The sequence below is a fragment of the Haliotis asinina genome, chromosome 9 (genome assembly GCF_037392515.1).
Source record: "Haliotis asinina isolate JCU_RB_2024 chromosome 9, JCU_Hal_asi_v2, whole genome shotgun sequence".
NCBI classification, from domain to species: Eukaryota; Metazoa; Mollusca; class Gastropoda; order Lepetellida; family Haliotidae; genus Haliotis; species Haliotis asinina.
Window position 1 is genome coordinate 5,355,507 of NC_090288.1, and position 14,294 is coordinate 5,369,800.

General features: G+C 43.3%; 1 protein-coding gene across 1 annotated transcript in view; it reads left to right on the forward strand.

Annotated features, from left to right (window-relative positions):
* Positions 1 to 14,048, forward strand: part of LOC137295806 (sodium- and chloride-dependent GABA transporter 1-like) — a 40,230-nt gene extending 26,182 nt beyond the window's left edge. Inside the window, exons 2-13 of the mRNA XM_067827360.1 lie at positions 458 to 589; positions 1,238 to 1,565; positions 2,332 to 2,464; positions 3,386 to 3,520; positions 4,267 to 4,370; positions 5,011 to 5,135; positions 5,406 to 5,518; positions 6,027 to 6,158; positions 6,711 to 6,813; positions 7,268 to 7,368; positions 9,627 to 9,794; positions 10,800 to 14,048. Coding sequence (XP_067683461.1) covers positions 458 to 589; positions 1,238 to 1,565; positions 2,332 to 2,464; positions 3,386 to 3,520; positions 4,267 to 4,370; positions 5,011 to 5,135; positions 5,406 to 5,518; positions 6,027 to 6,158; positions 6,711 to 6,813; positions 7,268 to 7,368; positions 9,627 to 9,794; positions 10,800 to 10,907 — 1,682 coding nt within the window. The 3' untranslated portion in view covers positions 10,908 to 14,048. The remainder of the gene's footprint in view (positions 1 to 457; positions 590 to 1,237; positions 1,566 to 2,331; positions 2,465 to 3,385; positions 3,521 to 4,266; positions 4,371 to 5,010; positions 5,136 to 5,405; positions 5,519 to 6,026; positions 6,159 to 6,710; positions 6,814 to 7,267; positions 7,369 to 9,626; positions 9,795 to 10,799) is intronic.
* The last annotated feature ends 246 nt before the right edge of the window (positions 14,049 to 14,294 follow it).

Genomic DNA, 14,294 nt, shown 5'->3' on the forward strand with positions numbered 1-14,294 from the left:
GTACATTGTACACAACAGGTTTCCTGAGAAAAGGTGACAAGCCATATTTTTTTCAGTACAGCAAGACATACCTTCTTTGTTCAGAGCAGTGTGCTTAACATATTTCGTGTGTAAGGTTGACAGACTAGCAACAATCATAAGGTGAACTGTGTGCAGCCTCTGGACATACTCATGGAAACATACTCATGGAAACATACTCATGGAAACATACTCATGGAAACAATGTTGCTTTCGCGAGGCCCTTACGGCAGTTTGATTTGTTTATTTCCTATGACATTAAAACCGTGACCTTTGACATGACCTTGTCAACTGTTTAAGCTGACATCTGACATGACCTTGATAGTCGTGTCTCCTATTTGACCTTTCGCATGGCCTTGATTCCGCGTATTCTCCATGATGTGACCTTTGACATACTCTTTGCTCTCACCTTTGACATGGCCTCGGTACTTCGTTTCAGGGGCCTTTTTCATTCCTTTCTTCCTGACGGCGTTCTTGGCTGGTATCCCTATGTACTTCATGGAACTTGCCCTGGGTCAGTACTTCAGTGTCGGGGGACTGGGCATCTGGAAGATCAGTCCAATATTCAAAGGTGAGATACTGACAATGACCTTGTCGCGATTGTGTCAGTAGACTGTCACTGAATGAACTGGTGATAGTAACAGTGGACTTAACCTGATTATAATGATCGTCAGTGTGGATCATATTGTGGAAATCAAAATAACCTTCGCGACGGGATCTAAATTCACTTCCTTATAAGATATCCTCGTTATCCGGCCACTCACTCACCCCAGCACTCACTCAGTTACTGGGACACTCACTCATCCAGCCACTGCGACGTCACTGGGACACTCACTCATCCAGTCACTGGGTCACATACTCATCCAGTCACCAGGTCACTCACTCATCCAATCACCGGCTCACTCACTCATCCGATCACCGAGTCACGCACTCATCCAATCACCGGGTCTCTCACTCATCCAGTCACCAGGTAAGTCACTCATCCAGACACCAGGTAACTCACTCATCCAGACACCGGGTCACTCACTCATCAAGTCACCGGGTCTCTCTCTCATCCAGTCACCAGGTAACTCACCCATCCAGTCACCCATCCAGTCACCAGGTCACTCACTCATCCAGACACCGGGTAACTCACTCATCCAAGCACTAAGTGTTTCGATCACACACCAATTCCAAAACACCAAAATACGACCAAGTTACAGACTGCTGCCCTTTGCAGGTGTGGGATACGCGGCGGCCGTCATGGCGGCGTGGCTGAACGCCTACTACATCGTCATCCTTGCGTGGGGCCTGTTCTACCTGTGTTGTTCCTTCACGTCCCAGCTGTACTGGTCACACTGTGGAAACTGGTGGAACACCCAACAGTGTCTGTCAGAGTACGACTTCCACAAACTCCCCTTCAACTGCACAAACGAGACAACCTGGTTTGAGGTCAACATAACGTCAACTCTCAACTCCTCCACAGTCATCAGCATGTACTCCGACTACAACTGCACACAGACGTACGACGCGGATCGTTTCAACTCGCCGGTGGAAGAGTTCTGGTTGTGAGTAGTAAATAGATGACCAGCTAAGTACTCATACCTACAGGCGGATACTAATCATGCAAGATGGTATTGATACCTATATGTGAAGTCAGTCGGGTGAGATGGTATTGATACCTACAGACAGGTATAATCGAGCGACCCGTGAAGATCAGGGTTAGAATTGATCTTCAGTGACTTGTTGTAAGAGACGAATCCCGAGATGGGGAGGTCAGACGCGTTGACACATTCCATTGGTTCTCAGTGCGTAGATAGATGCTCATGCTGTTAACCACCATATTGTCTGGTCCAGACTTGATCATTTACAAACCGCTGCCATATAGCTGGAATACTACAGAGTGTAGCGTAAAACTAAAGGTGCTGGTTCCAATCATTTCACTTGGTATTAATATCTACAGGTGAATCTAATCGTCCGAGATGGCATTGCTATCAACAAGTTGGTCTACGCGTTCGGTTTTAAATCAGTTTTGGAGCTATTATAATTTCGTTATATATCTCTGATTTTCCAACACATTACGTTCTACCATTCTACCATAACGGCATTATTCAGAGCTTAAATAAATACATTATGTGCTGGAAAATCAAAGGTATATAACGTGATTCTATACCTCTGAATGACTTTCATTAACCAATCACAATCCTGTATTTACTGAAGTCGTGCCAGAATGACGAAAGGTAGATAAGTTATCACGAACTGATGAACAACAGGTATTTATCACTATTCCTCTTCCGATGATTCTACGTGATATCATTTGTCATACTGTTCCAGTCGGTACGCTCTGCAGATTACAGATGGCATATCGTCTCCCGGTCGGCTGAGATGGCAACTGGCTTTGACTCTGCTGACGATGTGGGTGCTCTGCTACTTCTGTATATGGAAAGGGGTCAAGTGGACAGGCAAGGTAAGCCAATAACATTCACAATGAGCATTCACTGCGGGACTTCAATAGTACTTTCAGCCAATGAGATATGTTCGACATCTTCACTGCGAACACATATGATTGCACCAACGGAGTTAATTTCCGCAGTCTTTTCATTGGCTTGTTCTTTGAGGAGATCATTAAAGTTAATTACAATACGCGCGTGTGTGCCTTGGTCCTGGGGTACACACTGATGGTAATCACAATAAACCACGAGGTGCAAACATTGCATTCTGTATCAGGCAATAGAATTCCGATTTACTGTCATTATTGATAGTTAAATCGTTGAAATATTTTTAAGCACAGCTGCACGGTACAGATGCTAATACCTTGGCCACGGAAAGCGATGGGCCATTTTCGTTGTTTACTGTAAACATAACGTGGAGTCAACGGCCAACCGAGTGCTAATATTCAATTCAGCTGTTCCATATATAGGTTTGGCTTGGTATTTTCCATCCTAACCCGTGAAGAATTGGAATCGGTCTTCGGGGAAATGGATGGCCATGTGGTTAAAGTGTCTACTCACTCGTGGACGTGGTTCGATTCTCCATATGGGTACAATGTTTGAAGCCCATTCATGGTGCCCCCCGCCGTGAATCTGCTGGGATATTGCTAAGCTAAAAACTTAACTCACTAGAATCAGTCAGACTCTTGGCTGACGTGGTTGACTCATATCATCGTATCCCAGTTACGTAGATCGATGCTCTAGGTGTCAGTCACCGGATTGTTGGGTCCAGATTCTGTTGTTACAGACCTGTCATGTAGTTGGAATGTCGAATACGGCGTTAAATATCAAGCATACAAACAAAATCCTTGCGACACACACTTATCCCATCGACCACACTGATCTACCCACCCACTTTCCCGACCTCCCACCCAGCCACTCACCGCCTGCTGTTTCAGGTGGTGTACTTCACAGCGTTGTTCCCGTACATTGTACTGTTCAGTCTCCTCATCCGGGGGCTCACCCTGCCCGGCGCCATGGATGGGATCAGGTTCTACATCTTCCCGGACATGGCCAGACTTCAGGAGTCGCAGGTAGGTCACCTTGTGGCAGCAGCAGCACAATCATCACCATCATCATCATCATCATCATCATCATCATCATCGTTAGATTTGTTTGGATATCACGAAAATGGGAAGTTTTAAATACTTATATAACAGAGCTTTTTCCGGCATGTGGGCTGGTTGGGGTAGCCTAGTGTGAAAGCGTTCGCTCATCACGCTGAAGATCTGGTTTCGATTCCCCATATAGGCATGTATGGATCTGGTGATAAAGACCCGCTCACTTAATTGACACATGTCAGCGTATCCCAGTTGCGTAGATGCCCATGGTGTTGATCACTAGACTGTCTGGACCAGATTCTATTATTTACAGACCACCGCCATGTAGGTAGAAAATATTGTTACACAACAATCAAAAACAGGCAAAATCAGGAGGAGCAACAGTAGTAACAGCTGAACAAGCTGAGAAATGAGAGAGATAACAGAACCCAGTGTCAGGATACACAGAATCTTGGTTCGAATCCCCCACGTATCACCATTATGGATATAACGAACCCTTCATAACTTGTCCGGGTCACCTGCTTTGTATTTAAGTCGAATGCAAACAACTTCGGTTATAACGAACTAAAATCAGTTGCCTTTGAGATTACTGCAACCGTCATTTACTGTTGAGACGTTGTAGCGAGTGCTGCCTCAGCGGAAGTTTGAACTGGAGTAGCCGCCGCAGCATCATCGTCAGCAAGTGACGTCAGCCATTACTACTGTACTCGATGTTACAGGTGTGGATAGATGCGGCGTCCCAGATCCTCTTCTCCTACGGTCTGGGACTTGGCACCATGATAGCCCTTGGGAGCTACAACAAATTCCACAACAACGTGTACAAGTAAGTACAACTTAGCGTACAGGTCAGTACAGCATAGTGTTCATGTAAGTACTATATAGTATACAAATAAGTAAAACTTGCTGTGTAAGTAAGTACAACAACTTGTACAAGTCAGTACAAGAACTTGTTCAAATAAACACAGCATATTGTACAAGTAGGTACAACAAAGTGTACAAGTAAATTCAATACTGTGTACAAGTAAGCACAACAGTGTAAAAGTAAGTACAGCATATTGTACAAGTAGGTACAACAAAGTGTGCAAGTAAACACAACACTGTGTACAAGTAAGCAGTGTAAAAGTAAGTACAACTTGGCGTACAAGTAAGAAGAACATTGTGGACAGGTAAGTACAAATTAGTGTTCAAGTAAGTACAACTTAATGTACGATTAAGTACAACACATACACGTAAGCACAATAACGTGTTGACTTAAATACAATAACTTGTTCTTATGAGTACAAAGTGTACAAGTCAGTACAGCCGGACCATGGAATTACAGGAACGTTAATCACTGCCCTTCAAAGAACCCATCGATTCCAGAATGTTCAGTACAGCGAATACGTTAACACATGAAAAACGCACGTTGAATATAATATGCATCATGGGAAGCGCGGAACGCACCGTGTCTACTTCCTCTTCAGGGACGCGGTGCTCATCTCCTGCCTCAACAGCTCCACCAGCGTCTTCGCCGGCTTCGTCATCTTCTCTGTCGTCGGTTTCATGGCGCATGAGCAGAAAAAGCCCGTCAGCAAAGTGGCCGCCGGAGGTAAAATACGTGCTTGTGTCGTGACAACTAATGACGGTGATCCCAAAATTATAATGAACATAACCAAAAGCAAACACAAAACAACAATCTGCATTACCATAAGAATTGACATTGTAACGACAGCCCATAGTACTACTACTGCTGCTACTACTACTACTACTACTAACAGTACTACTACTATGGCTACTACTCCTCCTGCTTCTACTACTCTTACTGCTGCGGTTGCTGCTGCTACTACTGCTACTGCTAATGTCGATGATATTTGCCTAGGTCCAGGTCTGGCGTTCCTTGCCTACCCATCAGCGGTGACTCAGCTCCCCATCTCGCCACTCTGGTCCATCCTGTTCTTCTCTATGTTGATCATGCTGGGCATGGACAGTCAGGTCAGTTGACAATGTCAGTCGATGTATACTCCTCGGGGAGTTGAGATTGACATTAGAGAACTCATTGATCCATATACCTCGGCTATATCAGTGTCGGCTGGACAACATTCATTGGTCCTTGGTATCGACCGAAACAAATAGCAGACTATATGATCTTTCTTTATGAAACAAAATAAACATCACCAATGTAGTATAATATAATATGTATCGCCCCAAACAACCTGTCGAGGTTATCTACCCATCAGTTAAATATGGAAGCGAAAAAAATAGACTAGATATGGTACTGTCCTGTACTAAGCTTAGGCTTACATTTCCGTCCCAGTAGGAATCTATATTTAGTGTAAAAATAACTACAATATCCTCTATTTCGTTTGTATACAGTGTTTTGGAACATGACACGTGATTCCTGTGTTACTAGGAATCAACCGACAACCGACAACCGACGGCATCATAGAACCTGTATTGTCACAAGCCTAAATAAACTCGGGCTAATGTTTCTACATTTCAGTTCTGTACCATGGAAGGGTTCTTCACGGCTCTGATTGACGAGTTCCCTCACAAGCTACGCAAACACCGAGAGCTATTTATAGGATCCGTGTGCTTTGCGTCGTATTTAATTGGACTTTCTATGGTGACGGAGGTTCGTAATATGTTTATGTTTATATGCCTTTATACTGTGACATGGTTCGTGCACCGCGCAGTTAAAATGTGAGTAATACTGAGTGAAGGGAGCCACGAGGGGAGGCAACTCTCGGTAGCACCTGCTTGTCGCGTGTCACTGGAGGAAAGTGGATCGCAGACTCGAACACTGGTTTATGTGGTCCAGGTTCGGATGACTAGCACAGCATCATGGACGGTTAATCGTAGACGGATCTCATGAATAGTCCCTCTGTATAGCATGGTGCAGGATGCGATACCTGTCGTGAAGATCGGGTCTATAGTGTGTCACTCGTCGCGCCGAAAGTCCGGGTTCAACTCCCCACCTGGGTACAATGTCTGAAGCCCATTTCTGGTGCTCCCCGCCATGACATTGCTGATATATTGCAAAGAAACGGCAGAAAACAATACTCACTCGCTGAAAATCTGAGGACGCCCTGTTCTTTCTATATGAGGGTGGGATGTACGTGGGTATAGGTTCTATTGGTCGTCAGTATACTACTGTCTTCATGGTTCTACTGCATGTCTGTTTCAGGGAGGCATGTACGTGTTTACAATCTTCGATACCTACGCTGCCAGCGGGATGGGGCTCCTCATCCTGATATTCTTCGAGTGTATAGCTGTGTCGTGGGCCTACGGTATAGTATATTGTCTTCAGACTGCCAGCAATGCACAGGAAGCACGGAGTAGAATACTGACTAACTCTTTCGCTGTAGTTTGAGTTTCTAAACGGTATAACGTCAGTAGCCTCTTCTGGTTTCCCAGGAATCCTGCCGGAAAGGGCGAGAAAAAGTTATGATTTGTCCTAGTTGGTAAAAACGTATACCAATATTCGTTACATTGCAAAATTTTGATCATTCGCAGACTTGGGCCACTTCCTTGTTACCAGTCAGTGATGTAAACAACCAAGTGTCACGCCTCGGCGATCTCGGCGGAAAACGTATTTACCGCGAGAATAGGAGACGGTCCTTTACTAAAAGCAGCACAAAATAACACTCATTTATTTAAGAGTAAGAGTTTGGATTGGGCGACCAGCGATCATGTTTTGTTTTGATTTGATGTTGATTGCGTTCGTTAATGGCTGTCTTCCAGGTATAAACAACTTCTACGAGAATCTGAGAGAAATGCTGGGATTCTACCCCAGCGTGTTTTGGAAGGTGGCTTGGTGTGTTACCACTCCCGCCATTACGTTGGTGAGTCGCCCCAACCCGCCATTCCATTGGCTAGTTGTACACTCTTTCCCCAGCCGGTCCTATTCGTAGGTCCCGCATCGTGTCTGGATACTGAATAACTATCCCCTCACTCAAAACACACATACGCCAAAACTGTGTGTCGCCCTCTTCCACCCTATATATACATATGGAAATTAATTAAGCAACACCAAATTCAAAGACACATAAAAACTTAACAAAGTTTAACGAAGTAATTTTGATGATTGATTATTCAATTTTGATGTATTGACATACAGCATGAGCTTTTCATGGGTTGATATGACGCGCGTGAAGCTTGCACAGCGCACGTGCATTGCTTTAACCTCAACTTTCGAAAAATGCACTTTTTCCCTGGGGTGTTTACAAGCGCAGGTTGTCGATTGCATTCGGTTTTTCATTCATTTCAATGTCATGGCACGTAGGAAATTATCAGAGGCCACTCGTTGGCAAATAATCGGCATGAGGAATGCTGGTATGTCTCTAAGACAAATCGGGACTCAAATCGGACGACATCATTCCATAATTTCAAAACTTTTGAAAAAATACCGGGCCACTAATGAAGTTAAAGACCTGCCTAGACCAGGAAGACCCAGGAAGACCACAGTCCGGGAGGACAGAGCTTTACTGAGACTTGTACGGCGCAGGTCCTTCGACTCGAGCTCTCGGTTGAGACAGGAGTGGCTTCCAGGGAGACCCATCTCGAACAGGACTGTTCGGAATCGTCTGAAAGCTGCAGGATACCGGGCAAGGAGGCCAATCAAGCGACCCAGACTGTCTCCAGCCCATAAGGCAGCCCGACTGGCCTGGTGTAATGACCGTTTGCACTGGAACATTGCCTCTTGGAGGAAGGTCCATTTCTCAGATGAGAGCCGGTTCTTGCTGCACATGGTGGACGGTCGTACTCGGGTCTGGAGGCAGAGGAACACAGCAATGGCTCCACGGAACATCCAGGAGACTGTGGCCTTTGGGGGAGGTTCCGTTATGGTATGGGGGTGCATTTCCATGAACTGCAAGTTGGATATCATTACCATCCGTGGCAACCTTAACGGTGTTCGTTACCAACAGGAGGTTCTTGACAGGGTTGTGGTACCTCATTTTGAGAACCATCCTCTGGCAACGAGACCCATATTTATGGACGACAATGCTAGACCTCACAGGGCGCATGCTGTAAATGATTTTTTGCGGCAAAATGCAATTGACAGAATTCCATGGCCTGCCATGAGCCCTGACCTCAACCCCATTGAACATTTGTGGGACTTTATTGGCCGTCGTGTGAGGCAGAGAGACCCACCAGTCCATAATCTCAACGAATTGACGGCTGCCCTGCATGAGGAGTGGAACAGGATCCCCCAGAATCAGATCCGGAGACTCATCCAAGGAATGAGGAGGCGTCTGGAATCGGTGGTGCGTGCGCAGGGAGGACACACTAGATATTGATGAAAGTCGGTGTGCAGACTCTCAGATGACTGTTCTTTCTTTCCATGTGACATTTGTGTTAATACACCTGACAACAACGTCTGTGGATGAATAGTAAATTGTGTCCATTTTTTCATGAATTTAAGACAGTTTTAAGAATTTGGATTTCGTTGCAATAAAGCAAAGTCTTGATACTTTTTCCCTTTAAGTTGTTTGTCAGAGATCGTCTGTTGAATAAAAAAGTGTCAAACTATATCAACCCGGCATATTTTGATTGTCAGAACACTTCAAAGTTGCTCCAATAGAAAAAATTGGGGTGTTGCTTGATTAATTTCCAGGTGTATATTTGCAAAGTCTCTCCGTTGTCACCCTCCCATTCGTGTGTCGGAAAGCCCACCCTTCTCCTAACGCTATATAAATTTTCAGTATTATTATTATCGTATCCCCCATGCTTTAACAAAGACTTACGATCACCAAATCACCAGGATCGATGGCCCAGGACCCCTTTCCTCTACGCTTTCTCTACGCTAAGGTGATCGTAACTTGCATACTATAAAGTTAGCCTACGATGATCTTAGTCCTTTGTGCAAGTAGGCCCAAGGTTCTGTTCAGCTAAGCAATCTCAGCACTAAAGTGATCGTAATTCTCATACATAAACATTAGTCAACGATAAAAGTAATGCTTAAAATGCCTTGTTGGGAACAAGACCCCGTGTCTCGCGTTACAAAAAGAGAACGGCACCGAATGTTTTAGAACATCCAAAACTGACAACAATACCCTCACGCCTCGTCAATCGTTTAATAACTCTTACTTTTTTTTACCAGGGTGTTACAATATTCACCATGTCATCCTTTAAACCAGTGAAGTACATTGAATACGAATTCCCCACGTGGGCACACGCAATCGGGGCCCTGTTGGCGTTGTCGTCTATAGGAATCATCCCTGTGTATGCCGTGTTTAAGCTCATCGCCACCCCCGGGCCATTACGGCAGGTAAGAACACCATCAATGCACAATAAGAAAAGAATATATGTGAGGATATTTGTGCTGTTATTTACTGAACACTGCGCACACAATTTCATACTCAAAATCCATAATATTCATCATCCTGAACAATTTGTTTTAGTGTATATAGATAAACTCAAACATAATTTAATACTGGATATTCAAGTTTTCTTAAGAATCGGACTTCACTTTGGACAGTTGCTTCCCTTGGCCGCATCAGGATCTGCTGATCGTATGTTCATGTCGATTATGGCATCACGTGGAGGTTGCTTTCCATCAGTACATGGCATGACATTATCACAGACCAAAACGTAAAACTCTTTACGCAATCGAACCACAGACTTTCCGATCTTCAGTCAAATGCTCCGTTTGACGACGCGGTTTTCTTACATTGTGGTTGCCATAGGTAAGGGAGAACCTTGAACAAAGTCAGCTGATAAAGATAATGGTTGTGTGAATCAGTGAGTGAGTGAGTGAGTTGGATTTAACGCCTCTTATAACAGTAGTCCATTTACGTCACGGCAATGTCAGCTTATTGCGTAATGGAGGTAGCAGACAGTTATCACTTTGTTGAAGTCCATAAGCACGGGTAGTTTGCACACATGGAGGAAACCACGGGCTTGTATCGCATGAACACAGTGTTAGAAAGACATGCAGGTGTACAGACCGTATCCAAGTACACGGGCGTGTATCGCTTAGAAACAGTGTTAGAAAGATATACAGGTGTATAGACCCTACCCTAGTAGTACATAGTACTTCTATAAAGTACTAGGGTTGGGTCTGTACACCTTCATGTCCTTCTAACATACTTTCTAAGCGATACAAGCCCCAGCGGAGGGAACCAGGACTCGGACTAACGACCATGTCGTAACAAGGGGCGTAACTCTGAACAGACTAATGCATTCTCCACTGGAATATTTCAGAGGCAGAAAAGAAAATAGTTTAGTGCCTATTGACGCAAACCGTATAACACTTACAACGTAAATGTTTCAGAGACTGAAGAAGCTGTTTCGCCCCGGCATCACCTCGACACGCCCCGACGCCCCTCCCCCGTACTCCTCCATCCCGTTGGGCACAACCGACGGCGTCGCTCGTCTTTGATGAATGGCTAGTGTAGTAAACACTGCATCGATGACGATACATTACGTCACAGGTCACGTGTCTGTATCCACCAATCATGTGTCGTCTGAGAAAGTATGGCCCGGCATGGTCAGTGCTCAAGTCACTTTTTTGCTCGACTAGGGTTTGAAATTATGAAATCGATGGGTTCCAGCGCCGATATTGGCATGTACGGAGAGTCTCGCGTTTGTGTCAAAAGGTTCTTGGATTGTGGATATGCATGAAAACGCAGACAGACGTCAAAAGATGCAGTGTCGTGCCAAATGTCCAGCTTTCTTCAAGCGTCGGGATTCCGTGGATCTGTGGAAATGGGCAAACCTAGTAATTTCTTCCTTTGGTGAACCTAAATGCTCTATGTTGGGGGAGAAAGTCCTATTTCTGTCCACACCGACACAAGGGAGGCATGACGACGTGTTGTCAAGGTCTTGATCTCAAGGTCACATGGAACGCAAGCAATGAAGCCTGTGATTGGTCAACCTCTAGATTAAAGTAGAACCTCATCAGTATAACTACTGTGATTTTGCTGACAAGAGACGAACTGCTTGTAGGCTATATAATTATATATTACGGTAACATGATCTGTTTTCTTCGTAGTTCCCAGCTGTTGACACCAAAGTTGAAAATATCGTCTTTCAAATGAATCTAGAAACTCACGTTTTAGTTTTAGCCCAAGTGACTATGGATTGTTGTGTTTGAAAAGGTAGGACAGACCAATCTGTGTTTACATATTCCGTATAAATTAATTATTCCTTCTATTGATATAGCAATACACGATGCGATATCCAACATGTATTCCATGTCGGAGAGCTAATATGCATCATTGCATATAGCAGTTAGGTTCATGTTTGACACTTCTTGGCGGTTTGTTTACATTTCGAAGATTTTTTTTTTACAATTCCGTTGTGTACTTTTATACCTTGTTGCCTCGTGGTTGTATTATTGTCAACTACGAAATATTCCATGTTTCTATGACAACTCGTTTTTCACTATTGTCAGTGTGATATTGATTTTTATCAACATATTGTGAGAGATAGCCAGATGGCTTTGGATATGTGGTTGTGATGACGCCAAGTGCCCTGTGTAATATGATCGTAGTGGATTTCTAAATGTTTAAATTTAACTAAGTTCTCGATGTATCATGTTGAAAGCCCATGCATTTATTGATTGCAGTCGGGGTATTTTCACATACGAGCGAATTACATGACAGCAGATGCCAATTAGTGGATATTAGTTTTTGATTAGTACGGTACTTTGGACTCCTGCCGGCGTGCAAACTTCTTCCACTTCGGTGGTTACGTGATGCACGTAGTCATGTGATCTATCATGTGATTGCTAACGTTATATTATAGCATTCTTTCTCCTTTTAAGGTTGTCGACTGAATGAAAGTTGTTACAATTTTTTTATTCAATCTTCATGAATCCTTTAGAATGATCAGACAAAATCTTCAAATATAATGATGATGACAATATTAATATACCAGGATCACACATCCTGTTGCATTTTATTATAATCCGCAAAAGATAATGATAATCATAATGAATATTAAATATTGATAATAAATGACATATTAATAACAGTGCATCTTTTTAATCTTTACTTGTAATGTTGACAGTAGGTATAAAAGAAACAGAAAGACGTACAGATACGTTAGTAGTTTTATGACGTGTAACACCTTTCCTTAGCGGAGGGATAGCCCAATGGTTAAAGAGTTCCCTTGTCACTTCGATGGTCCTGGTTTGATTCCCCACATATTTACAACGTTGACATGTTAGGTCTATTTCTGGTGTTTTCATTACGTTCCCTAAAAATTGCAACATGTGGCGTTAGACTACCTTCATTTACTTCTTTCAACACATGCCATCTTTCAGCCGTACCTGTTGGTAGACGTGATGTACAACAAATCGGGATGCATTTCCAACTAAACGACATGGTAAATAATAGCATCGATAACCCTCGAACGAGAACCTCTGCGTGCAACTGATCATACCACGCGCTACATTTTATTGTTTCGTATTCCTCGGTATTTTGGAATATTGTGCTCCTAGCACTGAAAAGCCACATCACCCATGACTGGACGGTGAAATCTGTTTATTCATATTTTGGTAAGAACATTGTACGTCAGAAGACCATTTTGACGAGATATTTCAATAATTTTGAATTAATGATACATAATCTGCTTTATAAATGTGGGGAAGTACGTGAAGGTTGTTTTGAAGAGGTCCTATCATGGTCACTGAACGACGTTTTCTGGGTTTCATGAAAGTAGTGATACATATATTTGCAGTAGATCGCCGGAAGCCCCTCACTATATGCGCGAAAACTATAAACGCGAGGTAGATATATAACAAACCCTTCCAGTGGTTTATATCACGAGAACACATGTGTAGATTATTACGCCAGGACGAGTTTTTTTTATATCTTTGAGAAAGACATCAGTGTCGTGTCACATGACAGAAATAGTTCCAACATCTGGTAGCTTTTCGAAAACACCGTGTTCGTAAAATAAAGCCATGTTGTATTTCCGGGGAATGGACCGTATACTCAACAGTCAGTTTAACTATTGGCAGATCATTTTGATACAGTTCATCAGTTTGAATGTAACTGGCGGCGTAAAACAACACTCATTCACATGGAACGAATTGTTTTTTTCAGGATGGTTCTGATTGTTGACATGACACTGTCGAGATACTAATTATTAATATTTTAGGCCACAACATTGTGAGTATTTGTTCGTCGGTGGTATTTTAAGAGTAATATTACAAGATGTCTATCACATATGCCCAAGTGCGTTAAAGGCAACAATTCGAGAACCCGTTTGGTTATTCAATGTAATGCACTGAAAAATACACAATATGTATACTGTACGCAATGTATTGGCTGAACTTTTCGCCAACAGATCCTCACTTCGGACAAACAAGTACTCCGTGTCGTGAGTCTCACCATCTGCTCGTTTTGCACTGATGTTATGATAATGTTTCTAGAGTACACATTAGCCTGTTGGCGTTCAGTGTTGTGATAATCATATACAGACGGTACGTGTAGCAAGGATATTAGGTTTGAATTCCCAACACCAATAAAGGGACGTAGAATTTAAACATTCGTAATAAAATATTCAAAATTCAGATTCTTTTGTTTTGTCTTAAATCCACATAGCCTACACTTCGTTGTGCCTACAACGAAACAACCACCTCGCTCGCGGGACAGAAGCTCACATATATTCAGCGCATTTAAATAATCGAATCTGGACCAGATAACCCAGTGATCAACAACATGAGCATCGACCTGCGGAACTTGGAACTAATAACATGTGTACCAGGTCAGAGAGCCTAACCTCCCGATCTTCTTAATCGCCTGTTAGAAGTTTGGGT